General features: G+C 39.2%; 1 protein-coding gene across 9 annotated transcripts in view; it reads left to right on the forward strand.

Annotated features, from left to right (window-relative positions):
• The window catches only part of FOXN3 (forkhead box N3), a 453,536-nt gene that overhangs the window by 395,950 nt on the left and 32,919 nt on the right, over positions 1 to 24,667 (forward strand). For all 9 annotated transcript variants that reach the window (XM_027844682.1, XM_027844683.1, XM_027844685.1 and 6 more), the window contains one exon: positions 23,289 to 23,354. In XM_027844682.1, coding sequence (XP_027700483.1) covers positions 23,289 to 23,354 — 66 coding nt within the window. The remainder of the gene's footprint in view (positions 1 to 23,288; positions 23,355 to 24,667) is intronic.

Consider the following 24,667-nt stretch of genomic DNA (forward strand, 5'->3'; position numbering starts at 1 on the left):
AGGTTAGGCAAATTGGAGATATAAATGGAAAGAATCCTTAAAGAAGTTAAAAAAGCTTGGGTTTTAATCCTGGCTCTGCCATTTACTAGCTATTTGACCTCGGTGAAATCACTTAATCTACAAGGGCTTCTATTTACACATCTGTAAAGTGAAAGGTCTAGACTCAGTGATCTCTGAGGTCCTTTCCATTTCTAGCCTTCTTGGATTCTGATTCCTTCAGGTCTGAGCATCAGCCCAACTCAAGTGCTTCCTGCATGAAACAGAAGCAGAAGTATGGGCTATGGTTGAAGGAGTACTAGATTCAGTAGAGGTCAGAGTTTGAATTCAGCCTCTGATACTCTGATACTTGAAGCTCAAAGTTTTTTATCTGTAAAATAAGGATAATAATACCTGTAGTACTTACTTACTTAATAGGTAAGTAAAATGAGAATAATAGAACTTAACCTTCCCATAGTTGTTGTGAGGATCAAATGGGATAATATTTGTAAATCACTTTGTAAGCTTTAAAATGCTTCATAAATGCTAGCTATTATTATTTTTTACAGATGAGGAAACTGAGGCTGAGTCAGATGACTTGTCCATGGTCATATAGTGTCAAAGCCAGTCTTCAAACTTAGGGTTACAAAAATCAAAACTAAAATAATTGGCCATAATCTGACCCGTGACAGTAAGCATCACTAGTACTCTGTGGAGCAGTTAGGAAAGACTTTTTTTTTTATTGTTCAGTCATTTCAGTCATGTGTGACTCTCCATGACCCCATTTGGAGTTTTCTTGGCAAAGATACTGGAGTGGTTCACCATTTCTTTCTCTTGCTTAGTTTACAAGTGAGGAAAATGAGGCGAACAGGGTAAAGTGACTTGCCCAGAATCACACAACTAGAGTCTGTAGCTAAATTTTAAATTAAGAAGGAGGGGTTTTTCTTACTCCAGGCCAGGGTGGTCTAAAGACTGCTCAGAACACCTACCCCCCCCCCAAAAAAAATGGTATGAACAAATTGGTTAAAATGTCAGACAGGCCAATTAAATACTGGCTGTTTTAGTAATGCTTACTTGAATCCAGCTCAGTTCTGTTTCCCCACTCCTAGACAGCTGGCTCACTCACTTATCATTTTGTTTTACACCTCTCTGGTGCTTTCCTGTAATATTGTTTATTATGGTCATCTGTAAAAATTAGATCATCTCATGCAACCTCTTAGGGAAATAGGTCTGAATATTGTAAATAAAAAGTGATGGCTTATGTTCTGCATAATTGTCAAGAACTTACAAATTGATGAGATCGCAAATCCATGTGAGTATTACCATCATTATCGTCATTTATTTTTCAGTCCAGACCTGTGGTTTCACTAGTGCAGTGAACTCCTGATAAGCAAATGACTTCTACCAATGCTTTTTTTCTGCAGCTTTATTGTCTTGGAGGCACCTGGGAAATCCAGACAATAAGGGCCTAGCCCAGAGTCACACAGCCAGTTTGTGTGAGAGGTGGGATCAAACCCAGGCCCTTCTGACCCTGAGTTCTCCATCTCATGCTGTGTCTCTTATTTTTATTACTTCTGTTGTTTTTCTTCAGTTCTTCAGAAGGTACAAGTTAATCTTATTCCTTTGGAGGACAGTACAGAATAGAGAATAGCCTTTTGAATCCTAGATAATCTTAACTCTTTCTTGAAATGCAGTTGCCAAATCTCTTTTAGACTTTAGATCCACTGCTCTGTACCATTCCCAAGCACAGAGGAAAGGTAAGACTCCTTGTATACAGTGACATGAACAGTTTATGTTTTGTTAAAGAAAAGTGACTGATAAATGCAACATCCAATCATTTAATACCATATTAAGAATTCCCTTGAATTTTTTTTTTTAAGGAATTGATTTAGTTTATACAGGATAGATACTAGGAAATCGATTTTGTTTCTCTTAGTTTTCTCGTAAGATTGTGAAAATCTAAGTTACTTTTGATGAAATTTCATAGTATTTTAATTTAGAGGCAGCTGGTACAGTGTCTGGACTTTGAGTCAGTAGTTACCTGAATTCAAACCCAGTCCTCAGCACTAATGAGCTATATGACTACAGGTAAGTAAATAGAAGGCACAGTGGATGGAGTGCCAGATCTGGAGTCAAGTAAATGAGTTCAGATTCAGCCTCAGGCACTTACTAGCTATGTGACCCTGTGCACATCACTTTCCTCAACTAGAAAATAAAATGGCAAACCACTCCAGTCTCTTTGCCAAGAAAACCCCAAATGAGGTCACGAAGAGTCAAACACAACTGAAACAACTGAACAACAGTGATACCTGTTAAGTATTAATTTCATAGGGTTATTGTTAGGACCAAAAGAAATAATGCCTGTATTTCTTAAGTCCTTACATGTGCATTCGTTATCATATGGTATTTAAAAAATAATCATTATGTTAATCTCAAAGAATTATTGTTTTATTCAAGTTTTATTTACTATTTATTTTATTGAAATATACTATTTAATTCAAATTCTTGAAGTTGTATTTTTAATCAAGAGGCAACAAAGTGTAGCTCTGTGCTTGGAGTCAGAAAGACCTGAATTCAACTCCTGATTTATACTTTTAGGAGCTGATTCTAAGCAAGTCATTTAACTGCTCAATACCAAAGTTTTCTCATTTAAAGTCAAAGGGGTTTGACTAAAGTAAAATTCCCTTCCAACTGTAAATATGTGATTCCCATGAATTAATTTTTTGAAGCCACTCTTTCCTCGTATGTCCTTTAGATCAAGATCTACCCATCTCTCTGATTCCTACCCTACTTTGATGCAAAAATCTTTCCATCTCCAACAAGAAACACTTGAGCAAACAAGAAACAAGCACACTGAGCTATCAAAATGATCCCTCTCTCCTTTCAGTCTATTCCTGATTAGACTCTAAGACTTTTGAGAGTTAAGATTTTTTTTTATCTTTGTAATCTTGTCACCTAAAATAGTACCCTAGCATATTTATTCTTTGTCTTGATCTGTGATTTCTTCAATGTAGGGAACTCCAGGTGAGGGATCTCCCTCTATCCATGTATTTCAGGAACTATTATGCAGCTTACCTGGCTAAAGGTGGATGACTCACCCAGGGTCACATAGCAGGTCTGTGGACTGAGATGGAAATAAACCCAGGTTGTCTTTACTCTAAGACTAGTTAGTTGTCTATCTATTCAACCATTCTGGTGTCTCTCTGCCTTGCATATAGTAGGCACTTATTAAATGTTTTCTTGAATTGAATACTCAAGTACTTGTAGTATCCTAGCTTGTCACCTGTGGGCCCCCCTCCCACCATGCTGTCTGCTCTAACATTTGCTGACAAGCTTTTGAGGGCCAGGAAGAGAATAAGTGTGAGCAGGTGCAAAGCAGCCATTGTTTCTGAGCCAGAAAAGTACCTAAGAGGCTCCTAGACTCCTAGCAAAGCAAAAAACAGATGGGTCCCACAAAAAATTTCTTCACTGTAGTACTGCAATAGAAAATATGATGAGAAAAAATGAAGCTAAGGTGTTCACCACCTTCTAGTCATGTAACCTGTGGATTGGTCTGGAGAATCAGGCAGAATATCTTGAAGTTATATTTCATTTAGAACTATGAATGTAGTATATTTTAATTTGCTCATTTTAAAAGAGGAAGACGGGGGTGAAAAGGGAGGGGGAGAGAGAGAAAGAGAGAATGAGGAAGAGGAGGTCCTCTTCCTCCTCCCCATTCTTTCTCTTGTGCACTCGGCCCCTCACCGCCCCCCCCCTTTCCTCTTTTAAAGTAACCTTGAGAGCTGAGCAGGCAGGCTGAGGGCTTAGGAAAGAACAGAACATGGAGTTCCTGTCAATTTTAGAAAGATCAATACCCTGGAGCTAAAGGCAAAGCCCATGTTGATTGGTTCCAAGGAACTGGTGACCCAGGAAGCTGACCAAGATCTTAGCATTCCCAGGCACCATGTTCTAATCAGCTAAGCCAACCAGCCACAGTTCAACTATGGCCAAGAAGGTCTCTTTCAGTTTCCTCAGTGGCCATTTTGATAGCATTTAGTTCAAAGCCTTGATCACCTTGATCAATATATCTTTCATAGCACTAGAGAGTTTCTGGTAGAAGATTCTTAATTCTTCCATCAGCAGGAAAAGAAGCAACTCTTAGAGTAAGAATCCAGTTCTTGGCACTTATTTTTTTAAGAACTCTGCTTTCCTTTTCAGTCAATTATTTACCTCTAAAAACTCCTTTTTTTTATGGGTGGTTGTCTGGGAAGCAGTTGTGCAGCCAGTCTGGTCATATCACATTAATCTGGTACTGCCCATGCTAGGTAGAGATTCCAAAATGGCTGGAGACCTGCCTGCCCCACCATTCATTCCCTAGAGATAACTCTGAATGGGAGTTGATCTGTGCTGCTGTGTACATTGATGGTTCTGATCAGAATCTTTCCTTATTGCCTTTAGTTTTTGGTCATGACTAATGTGGATTAACCATTTTTTTGTAGCACCAGGGTATGGTGATAAAACAAGTTACATGGATAGCTTAATCTCCATAATGACTTTGCATTTGGGCTAACATAGCACAGGCTAGGCCACTTGGGATCTGGGAAGATAGTCTGATAGAATGGCATGCACTAGCTTAGTACAGTGCTGAGTGTTTGAGATAAGAAGTATTAAAATGAAAAGAACTGGGTGAATTAACTTTTCCTGTGCAAATGGGAATTATACTAACATTAAATTTACTTTGAAGCCATTGGTGATTCTGCTTCTCAGCCCACCCCCACCCAGGGATAAAACAGGGAAACCAGGTAGCTAGAAAACATCGAACAAAAGAAAATGAATTATGTGGACAAAAGTATAGTTTCTTTGGGAAATAAACTAAAGCAACACTGAGTGAGCTTGATTTGCTGTACAGCAGATGCCTGGATTATATGATGTGGAAGGAATTTTTTATGTTTCAATCCTTTCAAGCCAATGAAATGCAAAAAAAAAAAAAAATACTGACCTAACAATGCACTCGTTTTTAACCCCTCCCAGTCCCATGTCAGGAGACTGGGTAGTTCACAGACACAACTCATTTGTCTAGCTATGCTTTGGTGAACACATAATTAAATGAAGTGTGCAGTTCAGAATCCAAATTTAATTGAAATAGAAAATGATGGTGTTTAATTTGTGGCTTGTTTGTGTAAATTAATGCACCACACAGGAGTGATGGGCCAATGCATGGAAGGCAGATTCAGGATTCACTGTGCCATAGGACAAAGCTCTGGGAATCCAGCTTTTATTTTAGTAGTAGACTTGACTGCCAACAGTAGCCTAGGTGCCCTACGGAACACTTAGGCCATAGTGCTTTGGAACCTGTGAGCTTTGAGCAGCCTTTCTGAAAATAACTGGTTGGATTGTTGAATTTCCAAGGTGTGTACTCACATGCAATGCCAAAATACAAAATATAAACTAATAAATTATCCCTAGGATGACAGACTTAATACTGTAATAGAATGAACTTTTATCAATTCATTTACATTGGTATATCATGCACTAGCTACATTGAGATGCAAATGAACCGGTCCCCATTGAATACCTTTGTTGTGATCTATTGAGGCGGGTTTCTTTGACTTGTATGACTGAACCAAAAAGAAAATAGTATAAAATAGCCTACTTTCTTAATAGTAAAGGGCCTATAAGAACAATGAAGCAGTAGTTCTTTTATTGAAATTGTAGTTTTGAATACCTTGTAATAATAAAGTTTTTGTTTCTGAATAAGGAGGCTTTTCTATTTGAAGAGACCACATCATTCATTCTATGAGTGTTCTCTTCCAGAAAACTTAGAGCATATTGATAAAACTGTATTTCCCAGGGCTATTTAATCTAAGCCCTTGCTTTGTAGCTGAAATCAACATGCAGCTCCTCGAATGTTTTGAATTCATATCGGCCGCTGTCCATTTGAAACTATTTTTGTCGGTCTTTGGTGTTTTCGATCCTCTTTACAAGTGGGAGGAGATTGCTTGATGCTGAAATTTCTGTCTTGTTCTTTTGCTCTCCAGTTTTTCAAGTGTTGGGTGAAGATTTAGGATACTTTGCTTGACGAGAAGTTGGCTTTTTGTTAGGATTATTTAATGACTGTATAGGGAAAGATAACAGGAGCAGATGCTACTGTAGAAGAAAATGAAATAGAACAGCAAAAACAAGTTAGAAATAAGTACTCAGATGGAAGAGGTCAATCACTAAATAGAGTCATAGCCATAGTGTGCTTCTAAGGTACCCCTTCCTTTTCAGCTTGTCATTGTTCTTGCCCATTCTCTATAACAGCTCAGGCTCTACTTGTAATTTCTTGTCTGTGACTTTTCTCATAGAGTTTTACATAATACCTAACACATAGTGCTTTATAATTTACAGGGTGCTTAAGTGATGCTTTTTCCTGAAAGTATTTTATAGTACATTATAGAGTAGAACTAGTTGGTTTTGTTTTTGTTTTTCATAATCTCTTGGTACTGAGATCATTTTATTTTATAGTAACTGTTACCATAATGGTACAGTTAGAGTATTGGACTTGGAGTCAGGAAAACCTGGGTTCAAATCCTGCCCCTGGAACCTTAATAGCTGTGTGAATATCTTTGGCAAGTATCTTTGGCTTCTCTGAACCTCACTTTCCTTTTCTGTAAAATAGAGATGATGGTGATGATAATAGCATCTACCAGTTCACAAGGTCATGTGAAAGTCAAATGGCATCATGTATGTAAAGCATAGCTGCTATTATTCTTACTGCTTGTAGAGAAACTATATACTTTGTATTTGTATTTCTGTAAATATATTGTATCCTCCCATAGAATGAAGGACTCTAGGTTTTGTCCTTGTTTCCTTGGGACCTAACACAGTGCCTCACATGTAGTAGGCTCTTAGGGAAGCTAGGTCGTGCGCTAGGATAGAGCACTGGCCCTGAAGTCAGGAGGACCTGAGTTCAGATTTGACCTCAGACCAAACACTTGACACTTACTAGCTGTGTGACCCTGGGCAAGTCACTTAACACAAATTGCCTAAAAATAATAATTAAAAAAAAAGAATAGAAACATGTAGTAGACTCTTAATGAATGTTTGTCAAATTTAATTGAATTATGTATATTGTTAAAATATAAATGGCTACCTTTTAAAACTGCTAACCCTCCAACTTTCTATGTGTTGTCTCTAAACTCTCAAGTGAAGGTACAGTTATCCCTTCCACATCGTGACTTTCCATATCGAGGTTTTGATATATTGTGGGTCGGCATAAGAAATTAAATGGGAATCTTGGGGGAGTTTTGCGGAAGCTGCAGACCACAAGCATAGGCCAGCAGACAATACAGAAAAGGCTTAGAAACTCAGAAATGCCTAAAACATATGTATGATATTGTATAATATCAACATAGTTTATCTTTTCTTTTCTTTTCGGTGAGGCAATCGGGGTTAAGTGACTTGCCCAGGGTCACACAAGCTAGTAAGTGTCAAGTGTGTGAGGTTGGATTTGAACTCCAGTCCTCCTGACTCCAAAGCCAGTGCTCTATCCACTGCGCCACCTAGCTGTCCCATAGTTTATCTTTTAATACCATAATAATTCAAACTTCTTTTCTAGTACAAAGGGAGGGCCAACAAATTTTACATGGATTTTCCAGATCATGAGGGCACCGGTGTCCCATGATATGGAAGAGAGAACTGCATTTGCTCGGTACAGATATTAATTTGTCTATAGGAATATTCACATACTTCAGAGTTCTCCAGACTGTCCCCTCTCCCATTCTCTACATTTCTACCCTGATGGAAAAAATAACCAAAAATGATCCACATAAACTAATAATCTGGTGGGCAGGGGATTGGATTACTGGAAGTTAACTAGAGCAGTAAGAAATTTTCACATTTTTAAAAGAATTAAATCAATTCATGTTATACCTTCATACTTTGTCATGAAGTGAATATAAATTATAATTACTTGTTGAGGATTTCTCTTTTATAATTTCCTCCCATGCTCCAAAGTACTGACACCTTAAAGTCCTCCCCCAGGAGAATTAAGATAAGATACTCAAGATAAAAATGGTCACACACAGGCCCAGAACAGCTAGCAGGACACTCAAGAGAGGAGAGACCTAGAAGCCCAACCCTCAAAGTGAAATTGTATGTCTTGTATCATCACTATTATTAAACTGATGTATAGGACCCGAATTGTGTCCTTTATGCTGTTTCACAGCATGGAGGCAATACTGTCACAGGAGGTCAGTTTGGATACTATGGTTGCATTTTTTAAAAAGAGGACCATAATTATGACTTCTAATTACGTACAGTAATGCCTGCTGAGATAAAGATAATGACACCTCCTGCTTGGGAGTATAAGTTAATTGCCTTCAAGGGTCAGACACATACTCCATCCCACCCCCAGCCATGCATAACCCCATCAGATTGACTAAACTGGGCTTGCAGTGACTCTTCATGCTGGGAAGCACCAGGTATTGACCACTGCTTAACACTTATTACAACTGAAAGGTCAGATGTTCATGGGGGAAAGCTTTAGTGACTTGCTAAACCCCTACTGTCTTTCCTGTTGGCCTTCTTAAAAACACAAGGAGCAGCTGGGCCCTTTTGGTGATGAAGTAGGCTTTAATTCCAGAAGGAAATTGTTCTGCTATTCCTAGGCTATTCCTTTTTCTGTGAATAAAGAGAAGATACTGTGTCCAGAGCCGCCACCAGGCTACTTTATTTTAACCAGGGACTTAGTAAGAAAATGAAGGTCAGGCACTAGAGATATTAAGCCCACTCTGGTCTCCCGAATGCCGAAGTGGCCAAGCAATAGGATCCAATTAAAACAAAATAAAGTCCTGCAGTACAACCCATTTTCTTGCTTGTATAGAAGTTCATTGAAGCCAGGCCTCATGGTTACCACCTTTATATTTTGGCACTTCCAAATATCAATTAAAGTACAAGGAGACCCTTGCCTTTTTGGTCCTCTATTCTTTGGGATAACAAACCCACATCCCCAGTTTCTGATTTCATTTCTATTTGGTCATGAATAAGGCTCCATGGATAGGATTCTCATAGGTAGGGCTGCTCCCAATCGATCCTTCCCCATTTAGTTGGAGAGATGAGACCTACACCCAAGAAACATTTTGAAAATGATGTACTAAATTGCATGGCATAAGTGGTAAGTGGTAGAGTGTGTTCATTCAACAAATGTTTATGAAACTATTTACTTTCAGACACTGTCATAGGTGCTGGAGGAGATAAAGTCTAGAGAAGACATGGTCCCTGTCCTCATGGAGCTTAACAGTCTTCATGCTTTAACTATTAAGTCTTCCACATTCCATCAATAGAGTCTCTAGCATCTGGTATACTCAAGACTGAGACAGATCTGGACATGTGAAAATTTATGCTGTTCTACAATCTACTCTTTTTACTTCTTCTTTATTCCCACCCTGGCCCCAGGCCAGAAATGATCTAGTTGCTGGATTAGACACACAGATAAACAGTAACATGAAATAATACAAGATATGTGCATCAGGTTGATGTAGAACCAATTGTAAGTGAGGTCTCCAGGGAAGGTAATGGGAATCAGAGAGGTTTCATACAGGAAAAGTAGGAGGTGGCATTTGAGTCCTTCTTTGCAGGATGAATAGGAATTCATGAGATAAAAGGAAGACTACCAGGTCAGGACAGGAATTGGTAGCGACTCTCGGAACTTCTTGTCCCAGTGCTGCAGGGTGACACAACATCCCCGAGGCTGGCAGATCCTGATGATCACTTGGCCATGGTGGCACCTGATGATCACTGTAGGTGCCTCCTAGCACTGTTTTTGGCCTCGAGAGCGTCATGAGATCACCCTGGGGCACTCTTTTGTAAGAGAAGATTGGCAACTCTGTTTGATTTTCTGTATGCCAAATGTTTCGCAAAGTGCTTTCTAGAAAACATTATTCTGAAAGGTGGGAGTCAGGGTTAATGCATTTTATTTTGTTGTTGATTCTGTCAGTCTTGACAGCAGAAACAAAACAAAAAAAAAGACATTGGTTGAGGAAAGCAATTTTTGTATACTTTTTAAAAAAAAAAATCCAACCTGTGATTTCATTCCGCTAAGGAACTCCTGGTGAGGAACTTCCTCTACCCATGCTGATCTCTACATTCTCTGGAAATTATTGTTTTAAAGATTTATATAGAGCAGTGAGGGGTTAAGGTGACACTCAAGGTCACAGAGCCACTGTGAGTCAGTGGTAGACCTGACCTAGGTCTTTCTGACTCCCAAGCCTACCATCTATTCACTACCACATGCAGCCTCTCTCTTATGTTGAATATCTATCTTAAGCAGTTGTATCAGGAGTATTTTAAAGAATAGAGTATCATTTCCTTCAAGAATCCTTTCCTGATTGCCCCAGTTAAAACACAGTAGGGGGAATAGGAGGTCATCAGATCAAGGGTATGGGGTGAGGGGTATAGTGGAGTCTAGAGCTTGAGGAGACTTGTGGGGGAGGATAGTAGATAGTCCAAGATGAATATGGATCACTATACACCACCAAAGAGAGTCCATATGAAATTAGATAACATGTATTTTTGGATGGACATTTTTAGCACAGTTTTGTGTTTTTCTGTCATGCGTGGGAATAGGAATGGAGAAAGGAATGATGAAGGCCATACCTAGAATTGTTCACATTTGGATGTGAACAGCAGAGAGCTACAACGGGATGACAAAATGAAAGAATATTGAAGGATTAAGGGTTTAGAAATGTTTGGTGAGAATAGAAGAGTAGGTTTTAGGGGAGGCATGAAACAGAAAGGAGTAGGAGAACAGGAAGTTGTGATCAAAAGGGCAGGGTTGGAGCATTTTAAAAGAGTTGTGTGGCCAGTCATTTCCCATCTCTGGAGCTCCATTTCCTCACCTGTAAAATGGGGATGATAACCCTTATACTACCTGATTCACAGAACTATTATGAGGAAAGGACCTTGTAAATGTGTAAGTGCTCTGTAACTGTTATTGATATTACTCTGTAATTAATACTGTTACTAATAACCAGGGAAAAACAGAACATTGTTTTTAATGGATTTTAATTTCTACTTTATTATTTCTCAGCTCTTCCCCAAGGCCCGGCCTTTACCTTAGAAGCAAAAAGAAGAATCCCCTTGCTGTCCTTTGCCTGAAACAGGGTTCTGTGCTCTTATGAGCTCAGGCCGTTATAAATTTCATCGATAAAAAATAGATGAAGAGTGTTTAACAAACTATCCTGGTAGAATGAGAACAAGTCACAGGTGCTGAACTGTCAACCCTTTGCTCTGTGGCTCTCCCCTCCTCCTCTGATACCATGTGTGACTATTCTCTTCTACTTTAAAAATGAAATACAGCTTTCTTGTTAAGACTGAACTCAGTTACTCTTGTAACATAACCTGATTTTCCAGCTTGAATGCTGTCTCCAGCTGTTGCCACTTCTGTAGTGACAGAGATGGCAACTAGGTCTTTCCGCACCTCAGTCCCCTTATGCAGATTAGAGATTTTTGTGGATTAGTTAAATGTGAATGTCATCTAGAAATTGACTGGGCATTTTTTTTTATATTTTTCTAAAAACAAAAAAACCTCATACACAAATCTCTATGATTCTGTAAGCACCAGGGAGAGAAATATCAAATATTAGAGCTAGAAGGGACCTTAGGAATGGGATCAGCTAGTTCAAGTGTTCTTAACCTGTGGCTTATTAATGTAATTCTTTAAAGATATTTTGAGAACTGTTTCTGTGTAGCTGGTTTCTGTTGTAATTCTACATATTTTTTAATTTTATACAGCTATACAGTGGAAAGAGTGCCAGACCTGGAGTTGGTAAGAGCTGAGTTCAGATAGGACTTCAGACATTTACCTGGATAATTCACTTAACTTCTGTTTGCCTCAGTTTCCTTATTTAGTCATTTTAGTTTTGTCTGACTTTTCATGATCCTGTTTGGGGTTTTCTTGGCAAAGATACTGGAGTAGTTTGTCATTTCCTTCTCTAGCTCATTTTCCAGATGAGGAGACTGAGACAAACAGGGTTAAGTGACTTGCCACAGGATCACACAAGCTAGTAAGGGTCTGAGCCCAGATTCGAACTCAGAGCCTCCTGACTCCAGAGCCGGCACGCTATCCGCTTGGCCATGTAGCAAATAAATGTCAAATTGAACTGACTTGGATTATTCACCGGACTTGTCTTAGACTGACCTTTACCTATTTCTAAACATCAGAGCATACTCAGTGGATAAAGATATAGATCATTTTGAACAAATCATGAACCATCATTTTCTCAGAAGAATCAGAATTGCAGGCAAGAAGGCAATGGTTTAGATACATGGTATGGGCCAAAGTAGACTGTGTTCTATTACTGATGATGACAGGTGGTATCTCAAATATCATCAAGGACATTGTGACCACGAACAAAACAAAAACAGGTGGGCCCGTGATAGAGTGATTATGATCTGGGCCCTACGTGATCGTTTTGCAGAAGAAAGAAAGATTAGATGTGAACCCAGAAGGTCAAACCAGGAGCCATCTCTGGGAAGTTAACTGGCATATTCTTGTGCAATTTGAAGAAAACTTACTTAACAAAGCCAAGCCAGAAGTGGAATGGGCTTTTTCTAGAGGTAGTAAGTTCATCATCACCAGAGATCTTCAAAGACTAGACAGCCACTTGTCGAGGTTCACAGAATCATAGATTCGGTGCTGGAAGGCGACCTTAAAGAGGATTCCTTTCTCAGGTATGGATTTGTTTAGATGGCCTCTGAGGGTCCTTCCAGCTGTGATTCTGTGAAATGCTTTATTGGAGTCTTGTTTTCATGTTTTTTTTTCCCCAAACCCACAGGCTGAAAGTGCCAGAAGTGTTTTTGAGTAAACATTATGCAGCAGTGTGATTCTACTAGCTAAAAAAGAAATACCCGCCTTTCTTTTATCTTCTTCTTTTTCCATATCAAAGATTTGGGAGAAAGGATTAGCCCAGAAAGAATAAAAAAAGGTTAAGCATTAAAACCTGGTCCCAGACAGAGTTCTGTTAGACAGCGATACTGTTGCTAGGATGGGCAGCCCTGGGCCTTGATGCTGCTTCAGAAGAATAGAAAGGATTCTCCTCCCAGCAGCATCCAACATTATTCCCTGTGGAGAGTGTTCAACAGTTGTCCCTAGAGCAATGTAAGGGCTTTAATTTTGTGTGTGTGTGTGTGTGTGTGTGTATATACACGCACGTGTGCGCATACAGATGAAGGTGGAAATCAGGATTTTCAGTGTGCTTTAATAACTCTTTTGGTTCCTTTTCTGAGAATTCTGTATCTGATCCTTTGGTCTCAAAGGAAAATGGGGATGTGCTTTGAAAGGATGTCCTAGAGAAAGGAGGAAGAGTATTAGTGTGTATTGGGGGGTGGGGGGAGCTGTTGTGGCCTCCCCGTTCCCCTTCATTTTAGAGTTGGTTTTTTTCTAAGAGGCCCCAAGGGGTATCTAAATCATTGAGTAGCACTAAATTCTTCCAGTCTTTTGTGCTTTTAAATCTTCTTAACCAGGAACAGGGCAGGGGAGGAGCATCCAAATTTGATTACTTTGAGTACTGGACAGTGGTTTTTCTTTAGAGCGTGTGGTGTGTTTGCCCTAAAGACAGGTTTAAAAAAAAACACAAAACTTTGGTGTAGACCAGGAGTTATGATGTTGGGGTCTGTGAGCTTGTTTGAAAAAAATATTTTGATAATTGAATTTCAATATAATTGACTTTCTTTGCAATCCTATGTCGTTTATTTTGTACACTTAAAACCATTACTCTGAAAAGGGATTGATAGGCTTCACCAGAAGGGTCCATGACATAGTCTCTCTTTGTCAGTTCATTCACAAAATATCCTTTCATTTGTGTGTGTGTGTGTGTGTGTGTGTGTGTGTGTGTGTGTGTGTGTGTATACACCCATTCTGGAAAAGGAATGCTAGGCAGTATTTCAGCTAGAAAAAGATATATGACCTGGGTTAAAAGTATAAATCTTTTCCTAGAACAAAGAAGTGAAATTTCTTAAGAGCCTTCTCTCCTCTCCATCTATCCACATCCTCTTCATTCTCCTAAGGCCCATATTAAATCTTTCAAAGCCTTTGTTGACTCTCTATCCATTGTTCCCTTCCCTGACTCCGTTTTCACTCCATTTGTCTATACTGCACGTCTAATATCTTAATATACATTGTCTTGTTCGTGATTTATATTCCTGAATACTAGTCTTTTCTTTCCCAACTGGGTTGTAAGCCCTGTGTGCACTAGGACTGTCATGCCTGTTTTTCTGCTCAACAGCACCTCATACCCCAGAGTTGGGCAGGTAGGAGGTGCCCTGCAAATGCTTGTTTGCATGATGTGGACCTGCCTCCTTTGCACTGAAGGTATAAAGAATCAGGTGGCAATGGACAGGGTTTGCCGGGGGGGGGGGGGGGGGGGAAGCTTATCAGGGCATTTTGTTGATGTTCTACTCTTGGGGCCAAGAGGCTGGTAGGTTGGAAGGTAGAGGGGGTAACTATTAAAAACTTGTGGGTTTTCAATCACTGACCACAGTAGAGGAAATGCCCAGTTTTCTTGCACTGTTAATGAACTTTCTGTGCCTGGACAAAAAATGGGACACTGCCACTGTCTCTTAAACTTCCTACCCTAGAGTGTTTTTATGCATTTTTAAAACTCGGTTTTACTCCTCTGTGTTTTTTCCCTTGTGTCTCAAACTTGATTACAGCACTAGGGCTGACCATTATGATTTACAGTGAATTTTCTATTTAGGTTTGCTTTTTCAACTTCTAGTTTTTAAAACTTAAGGTAAGGAATGTGAAGAGCATTTGAATTCATTTTGGGGGGGGGTATAGAAACCCTACTTAACATAGGGGTTCTTAACACCTTTTTGTGTCATGGACCCCTTAGCAGTCTGGTAAAGTTTGGTAGTTCAGAGCCCTTCTCAATCATTTAATCGATGAATCAATCGGTAAACATTTGTTAAACTCCTACTACATGCCAGGCACTGTGCTAAGCACAGAGGACACAAAAAGAGGCAAAAGACAGTCTCTGTTCCTCAAGGAGCCTACCATCTAATGGAGATGACATCGTGCCAACAAATATATACAAAGTAAGCAATATACAAGTTTTTAAATGCCAGAAATAAAATATGCAAGATTCCAAAGGAAATTAGATTAAAATACTATCAAAATATTAAAAAAAAATTCACAGACCACAGATTAGGAAACTCTGTGCTTAATCACAATAAGCATTTGAAGTTGGAAGATGTCTTAAAGATCTCTTTCCTTTCCCTTTCTTCCCATTCTTTGAACAGTGAATAAGTCTTATGATGTGCTCTTCTTATCTGTTGTGAATTAAGAAGAATTAGATCACTAATATTAGTTACTTCAGCAGTGTGCATAATATAAAATTCAAAACCCAATTTTCAACCTCATGCTAGCATCTTCGCACTTTATGGTTAAAAACTGTTATTAAAATATTTGTATTCTAAAAGTCATTACAATTTTTTCCCCAGCTTTTTGGCAGGTAGGTTGCTTTCTAACAGTATAACCAAAAAAAAGCTATTCCGTCTATTTCTTTTTCCTCCATCCTTTCAATTTCGACATAGGAGAAGATTTTTGTTTTTTAACAACCAAGTTAATTTTGAGCAGGGACAGTTTCATTTTTCTCTGTGTATCCTTAGCACCCAACTTAAGTGCCTCCCACATAGGCACTTAACAAGAACTTGTTGATTGATTGACTAATAATTGTGGGTGCCTTTTGTACTTAAGTAATGAACAGAATGACTTTTTAGCACATGTGCGCCCACTTGGGATTCAGTATACTTACAAGGAAAGAGCTGTGTAAGTTTTTGTGTTGTTTGTAAAGGTTCTCTGTTACATGAGCAATGGTATGATGGAAAGAAGGCTGAACTTTTAGGAAACAGAAGATGCAAGTCCAAATTCACTCTCTACCATTTGTTAGCATGGTCAACTCAGTCTGTCTTTCTGAGGCTGTGTCCTCATCTGTTAACTGGAGATAACAATATTTGCTAAACCTACTTTACAGAGTTATTGTGTGATGATCAGCCAGTGAGTCAACAGGTATTTATCAGGGGCCTCCCATATGCCAGGCGTTGTATCAAGGGCTGGGGAAACGAAGGTAAAAATGAAACAATCTCTGTTATCTAGAAGCTTAAAATTCTAGTATGTGCATATGTGTGTATGTATATGTATGAATATAAATACAGAATATACATACAGAATGAATACAGGTTAGTTTTAAGAAGGGAGGGCATTATCAGGAAAAGCTTCATATGGAAGGTGGTGTTTGAGGTGAGTGTTGAAGGAAACACAGGAATTCCATGAAGCAGTAGGGAAGGACTAGCATAGATCAAATGAGAAAGGTCATTAAGTTTGACTGAATTGCCATTTATGTATCTACTGTGAGCTGTGCTAGGGAAGGCTTGGAGTACAAGCCCTGTGCTTGGATTGCAGAGATAAACTTGATATTTTGCCTGCCTTCAAGGTGTTAATAATAATCGGGTGGGGAGGGGGGGAGATGTGCATACAGATAACCACAACACAAGTTATTAAAGGATTAAGATGAAAATGGGGTCCAACAAGCTGCCTTGAGAGATTCAGGTTGGAAGGTTCGCTTCTCCATGGTGTGATCATTGGACCGTATACACGTGCAGAAGTAAGAGAGAGAGAGATGAAGATGGGGAACCACTGGGAGTCCAGTTTGGCTGAAGGGTCCAGTGCATGATGGGTAGTGATATGAAATCTGGAGAGAATGTTTAGGGACCTGTGATGAGATGTGATTGCCAGGGTAAGGAGTTGATGAGAAACACCTGAAAGTTTTTGAGGAGTGAATTGATTTGGCCTGTGCATTAGAAAGATCATTTTGATGGGTATGTGAAGGGTTGTCTGCAGTAGAGGTAAGAGGAAGACTGAGACAGAGATGTCATTCAGTTGAGAGAGGATGAGAGGAGGGTCTTGAACTAGGTTGATCATCATAGTAAAAGTGAAGAAGAGGTTGTAGACGTCAGAGATTCTGCAGAAGTGGAATCAATAGGATGTGACACAAATAAGGTGTCCCCCCCAAAGTGACTGAGGTTTTGAGCCTGGATGACCTCAACAGAGTTATATATACACATGCACATATCTATGTATGTATGTGTATGTATGTATATATATATATATATATGTATGTATGCTAGTATTATCATGCATTGTTTTAATTTTGTAGTAGTGCAATGGAATCTAGTTGTTTTTGTTTTTTAAATAATGTTATTGCCCATTTGGAATGAATACAAGTGGGCATAATGTGTAACAGTTTAGGACAAAGTAGAGTGTGGGTTCTGAGCTGGATCCTCCAGGTATTCATCGCTCAAATGAGGGAGGGGGCCGAGGCATGGGAAACTACATCTAGCAAATGTTTTTCTTAGGTCCTGGAACATTGAACTTGGTATCCTTTATAAGTTATTCCATTCTGGCTAACACACTTGTGGTTGTCTATTTCATTTCAATTGGGAGAATATAGAAAAACACCTGTTCTGACCTTGTCTCTGTTCACATATGCGAAGTGGAACATGGATGATGTTTTACAAATATTATTAGTAGTATTGTATTTGTATATATAATTATATATCTAAAATGTTATGATACGTTAAAAATAATGTTAATAAATTTACATTTCTGTATGACTTCATGGTTACAAAGTACTCCAAACGCATTCAATTATTGGATCTCTACCACTCACTCTGGAGGAAAGCAGTATTATTCTCCTTTTGAATAGGAAGCAGTTGAGACCTAGAGAAGTTCAGAAATGACTTGTCCATATCATGTGTCTAGCCTTCACCTATACTCTGCCCTGGACTTTTCTGATGCTGGCAAAATCTCTTTCATCAAGGCCTATCTCAGATGCCACCTCCTCCATGTAGCCTTCATTGATACCCACAATTGAAGAGAGACTGAAAATTGGTCTCTCCCCAAATATTTTATTTAACGTTTTATCAAGCCTAGTGGGGTTTTTTTAACTTTCATTTTATTTTTCAGTTACAATTGGCATTTATTCTCTCTTCCTCTCTCCTACTGCCCTGTCTTTTCCCCCCTACCCTTTCAAAAGAACAAAGATGGTATAGTCAAGCAAAAAAAATTTCCACGTGTTCAAAATTCTGTCACGTTCTGCATTCTTGAATATATCATTGTACAACACTACCTGTCATCTAGTCCAACCTGTACATTTTACAGATGAAGGAAAAAGAAAACAGCCTAGGAAGATAAAGAATAATAACAATAACAATAATACCTACCATTTAAAGTCTGAAAATTCCTTTATATATGTTATCTCATTTGATCCTCCCAACAATTCTGTAAGACAGGTGCTGTTATTGTTCCCATTTTTACAGATGAAGACACTTAGGCTAGCAGAAATTGAATGCTTTGTCTGGGTCAAGGCCACAGGTTCCCCACCCCTGGTCTAGGTTCACATAGATAGCAGGATTTAAACTCAGGTCTTACTCCAAACCTAGAATTCAGTCCACTTACACCACCAACTGCCTGGTCTGAAAGCTCCTCATTAGAAGAGCTGAGCAGCAACCACATCCTCTGGTATCTACTTCCATAGCTTTTCCTACTGTACTACATTATCTTTTAAGTATTGGAGGTGTCCCTTCCCGCATGAAGTAGAAAGAATTGGGCTTTTCAGGGATAAGGAAAGACAGAATTCGTAGGAAATTGCTTTTCCCATGCAACTTCTTAGCTGGTAGGAATACTTGTACTCACCAAGGTGATGATGTAAATCTAACCTGGACTTTGGAAATTAACACTGTGGTGAAGAACTGTTTTTTGGTTTTTTGAACTTTTTTTAGAGTCCCTCTGTATACCGAGAGAGAGAATCTCTGGTTGTGCATAGAGGACATACTATTACATAAAAGGAAAGTACAAGTTAGCTTATCTTCTCATCTTATCTTTCCAGACAAAATATTTTGATTTGCTCAATTTCTTCAGAACAGAAAGGTTTTTAGGCTGGGGGGAAGGGAGTAGTGTATATTTTTTTTTCAAGATTAAAGGTCACTTTGTTAAAGCACCTATTCTGTCTTGGATCTTCCTATCTCCATGTCCCATATGATAGATTTTTTATTTCACAAATTAGAATCAAATTTATGACTCTTTAATTTCTTTAATCTCATCATTTATGATCAAATCATAGTGCTTGGCCACTGACCTCAGAAGGGTCAGTTTCTTTCTAGTCCCCATGGATGAGAACATCTCCAGTTTTTGCCATGTAAAGGATAACATCATCTCCTGCGGTGAATCTCATCTTCCATTTCCTACTTCATTCCCTCTGCTAATTATCTCCACTATCTCTCTTTCTCTTTTAATGAATTGTCAACAAACACTGAAAGGGAGAAAGTAGAACTCAAGGGTGGTGGCATATCATTTTATCCCAACCCTATCCCTTTGTCTTTCTTGCCAATTTAAGACTCCATCTCTGTTTCAGTGTTGCGGGTTTGGACCAATGTCCAACGTAATGCCGCCTGAATTCAAACCCTACCACTTGTGTGATCATGGACAAATCACTAAACTTTGAGCCTCACAGTTCTTCATCTGTTATATGGGGGTTATCACAGCCCTTCAAAGCACTTCGAAAAACCTTTAACACCCAGTGAATGTGAGTCAGGTTGTTACATATTAATAACTAATGATACAAAGCACTGTGTGACAGGTGACCTGATTGGTATAGTTGGGAAGTGTTCCTGAGTTCAGAGGAAGCAAAGAGCATTGTGGGCTACCCAAGTCAGGGCAGGCTTCATTTAGGAGGTGGTTCCTACAATGGACTTTAAAGGATGGGCGAGATTCAGATAGGGAGAGAAAAGTGAGAAGGATACTTAATTACTTATTCATTTACTGTGTTCTGTGGTAGAGATAGCAAGTAGACTTGTTTGGCAGATTTGATCAGGGGTAAAATTGCAAAGTAAAAGAGGGAAAAAATTTCTGTCCTCCAGGAACTAAAACAGACAGGAGCAATCACGATTACGCAAGGATAGTTTTAGCAAACTTCAGATAGAGTAGAAAAATCTGAGATGTTTTGCTAACTTAGGAGAAGGGCCAAGTTAGCTGATAGAATTTGTTTCTTTTAAAGCCTTATAATGGGGCAGCTAGGTGGCACACTGGATAGAGCACTGGCTCTGGAGTCAGGAGACCTGAGTTTAAAGCCAACTTCAGACACTTGATCACTTGATACTTACCAGCTGTGTGACCCTGGGCAAGTCACTTAACCCCAATTGCCTCATCAAAAAAATAAAATAAAATAAAGACTTGTAAGAAATGAAATAGGATTTTAAAAAGGTGAACAGAATATCAAAAAGTGGCCAATGAGTTAATTATGTTAGAAGACCTAAATGATGGGCTAGAAGACTTGGGTTAGATTTAGAATAATTGTCTGCTCAAGTTTGCAATATGGGTGTTTGGTGCTAAAAAGAGTTAGCGGTGGTGGTAATGGTAATGATAGTAATAGTAGCAGTAGCAACAGCAGCTGACATTTATATAGTACTTAAAGGTTTACAAAGTGCTTTACAAATAACTCATTTTATCCTCACAACAACCCAGGAGGTGCTCTTACTATCCTCATGTTATAGAATGTGACTGTAGAAAATAAATATGTAACCGCAAAGCAGATTTTAACATATTAGATTTAGAAAAATATTTGGTTTATGACTCTAAACTTCTCTTTCTTGTCTTTTGTTAAGTCTAGGCCTACTCATTATAGTCACTGCACTAATCAATTAGAAAGAAGTTAAGACACCACTGCCCTCACCTCAGAAAAGGATTTGTCACTTGCTGTTCCAGTTCTCATTTACTCCTCTGTGTGAATTGACTTAATATGGTAAAATATATACAGTTCAATTCTGGAGTCCAGTTTTTCAGGGCTTAAGTGCATCACCTCCAAAGCCAAACAGAGCAAAATCCTGCATCACTTCCGCCATGTTGTCAAGGCTCCTGAATACCCTCACCCTATAAAACTACAAAGGGCTTGATCTTCTGGGTTTCTGCTGCCCCAGCTCTCAGTCCTCAGAGGGTAATGAAATGGGCCTCAGTGGAAATCATGAAAAGCTTGGTTGTCTGTACTCAGACTAGAAACTGAAGGGTATTCTGTTTCATTTGTTGTGAGTCCTTTTGAGTGTGGATGGTTGTGTGCTCTCCTTTCATTCACTTTTCTTTTTTTTTTTTCATATGAAAATAACTACCTTTCCCGGTGCTCTCCAATGTCCAAATATGCCTTCTGAAGGAAAACAGAAATATTTCACCGACGTTTTCTTGAGAACTCCATTAAAAAAAAAAAGATCTCTAGCCACTTTTGGATTCCATTTGTTTTACTTCCTGCAAATCTTTTTGTACTGACTCTGAAGTCGAAGCACTCTAGGTAACTAATTTGAAACCACCTAGCAGGGCAACCACGAATTTACTTTAGCTGTTACCATTCTCCAGTGATGGCACAAGAACTTGATGAAAAAAGAAATCATTTTAGTAGCTACTATCACAAAAAGGGACAAGCTGGGAAAAGCATTTTTAGGCTATTTGGTATGTGAGAAGGAAAAAAAAATCTTTTGTTAATATGCCATAACCTATGAATCATTCTTCACACCTTCCAAAATGCCTGTGTGAACTTGAGTTCACAAAATCCTACTTCTTCAAAAGTACTCTAGCAAATCTTGACAACAAGACCATGGGAAAATCTGCAGATCAACACCTGTTGGTCTCTATGTTGGCCACCTGTGTAAGTCGGGAACCATGTTAGTAATGGCAAGAATCCTGGGATGGCTGTTACACATCAGTTTTTAGTTATTCAGTTAAGAATTATTTGTTGAGCATCTACCAGGTTCTTAGCACCATAAGTTTGCTGTTTCAGGAATTCATTATTACAGGTTGCTGAACAAATTGTTTTACCTGTTTCTTGTAGGAGGTATTCATTAAAGTTAAGCCCTCACTCCATTCGGGATTGTGTGCAACTGGCCTCCCATAGGCAAAAAGTACTTCAAAGTATAGTTAGTTTACCTTGGGGGGGAGGGGAAGGAGGGAGGACAGTGTCCTTTATAGCCAGCATACTGCACATTATTAATAGCTTGTGGGGTTTTCTACTGGATCACATTATCCCCCTGGAAATTAAACGGCACATCTAAAGCATGAAAAATGTACTTTTTTTTTTAAACAGTAAAAAGTAATTTTCCAACATAATACCCCAAATAAAGTGCCATGGAGCTATTCACAGTAAATTGAATTTTTTGGTATGTAATCTAGTACAAAAACTGACAAATAACAACTCCCCCCACCCCCCAAATCATTAGTCATTCAGTTTGGAGGCACAGAGGCGGTAATCTGCAAAGGCAGGCATTTTGATGTCGGCTTCAATTGCACACTTCATTTATTTGGACAGGGTACGGGCAGCGGCTCCTGTCACAGGGCATCACTGCACTATTAGCAAGTTTCGCCCCAGGGCAGCTGGGACACTGTGCTGGGGCAGATGTTCTTTTCAGTGTATTCAGTGGCCATTCTTGAGGGTTGTTTACTGTTGCTATGGTAACCTTTATTTCCATAGCAGCGGCCTTTGCTGCTTCTCAGAGGAAAGTGAATTTAGTTATAAAAGGATAATATTTTTCTCTGTCTCTATAACCTGCCATCTGTCAACTGGCGGATCAGTATGGATTCAGAAACCTATTAAGAATAACGGCAGTGATGTGATGACTTCTTTTTTTTTCCCTCTCTTATTAAAGAGCAGCAATAGATTTTGTAGCAAGCGATGGTGCCCTCAGGAAGGGAACTTTATATTTCCAAAAAATATATAGAAGCTCTGCCACCACTATGCACGCACAGTCTCAGAAGTGACCATTTAAATTCTGCTAATGAGTAGAAATGACCAAATGTCATGTTTGTATCCCCCCACCCCAGATGCAGGTGTGCTTAATTTTTTCCCTGAGCTACAAGAAAATGGCTAGACCTTTCCTTGTTTTGTTTTTGTTTTTTCCAGGGGAGAAGGGGGGTGCCAGGCAAGTGGCACAGATTACTTCTCAGGAAAATACAATGCAAGCTATGAAATGAATGCAGTGAAAAGGAGCCCTCTTTGCCAAAGCAGAAGTCTCTCTCTCTTTTTTTTTTAAATGTCTTTTTAATTGAAGCCTAGGGATCCTTTGAATTCCAACTCAAGAATAGCCTTTTTCTATCCCCAAATGCAAAAAAGGGATGGAGGACACGCTTGGGATATCTCCTCTATTTCCTAGCTCTTTTCACTGTTACATTCAGTAAACAATAACTTACAGGGGGAAAAACACACACACAAATTGGCCCCGTTGTAAATAATGTATTTATTGGTTGATTTTTCCAGATCCTGACATTGATGCTGCCACTGCCATGATGCTTTTGAATACTCCCCCTGAGATACAAGCAGGTTGTGAGTAGATATTTCTATAGCATACAGCACCATAGACTTGTCAACTTAACCTTCTCATTTATGTGCCAGACTCTAGGAGAATCTAATGCTAAAAAAAAAAAACAAAAAACCGAAACACCAACAACTTCCCATGAAGACTTCTTACTTTCTAAAATGCGTAGGCATATGGACTTGCTTTCATCTACATTATGTATGCATACATATGTATGTCTTAAGTCTTAAGGAAGATCTGGATGCTTACCAGTTAGTGTGGGGGAAGTGAAATAGACCGTCCGATGAACTATTGTGAGTATTTCTTTCTCCTGAAAGGAAAATCCTATGAGTATGGGGTCTCTGATCAGAGACTACCTGGGGATGGATGAGCACGTGAGCCTTAGGCAGTGCACACTCTCAGAAATCACCCTCTCACCAGGACCAGCATGGCCCTTACTTTGCAGCAACAGACTCTTGGAGATGAGGTGGAGAGCATTCCTGGGAAGAGAATCACTTGGTTGCAACCACAGGGGTCAATAAGAACCTAAAAATAAATACCCTAAAGCACTCTTCCTGGCATTTGGGGGTTGCCAAGTGCACCCCCTCTCCATCCCTTCCTGATTATGAAAAACTGGAGCACTGGAGACATCTCCCAGCAACACTATTCCTTTGTTCAACCCCTGTTGACACTTTAGAAGTACCAGGTCTTAAGGGAAGCTCCTTTCTTTCTAGTGAAAATTTCTTCCTGTTACCCTTTCCCAGTTTCTCTGGCCCTATCCGATGGGGCTAGAATAGATCTTACTCATCAGGCATGAGAAGAGATCTCTATGGATCAGATTTGTAGTCTCAGGAAGATCTTCTGACCTTTGAATGAAGAATTGTGTTAATTAAACAAAGCTTCATTGGATCCTGGAAAAATCATCCTTCATGAGGTTGATCCCACTCTGCCTGCTCTCCAGACTCAGAACTTCTGGGGACAGGTGGCCAGCCACTTCCTTCTCAACCTGAGGTTGGCACAAGCAATACGATACAATATAAAACCTCATTAAAAAAAAAAAACCAACATTCAAAATTAGGAGCCCCACTTAAAGAAAAAATAACACCAATTCAAAACTAGGAGCTCCGTGGATCTCCAGCAAGGTACCTTTGGTACACCTGACCAATCAGGAGCTCTTCTTTTGGAAGTATTGGCTTTTGTCAGACTGCACTGACCACCCTACCCACCTGCACAACTCATTAGAAGAGAGTGGCTCTCGAAAGTTTCAGTGGCCCACAGGTCCGAAGAATGTGGAAACTATTCGATTGCAAACAAGTCTTCATCTTGGTCCACACCCAAGTAT

This window comes from Vombatus ursinus, unplaced genomic scaffold, assembly GCF_900497805.2.
Source record: "Vombatus ursinus unplaced genomic scaffold, bare-nosed wombat genome assembly UNPS02014945.1, whole genome shotgun sequence".
Classification (NCBI taxonomy): Eukaryota; Metazoa; Chordata; class Mammalia; order Diprotodontia; family Vombatidae; genus Vombatus; species Vombatus ursinus.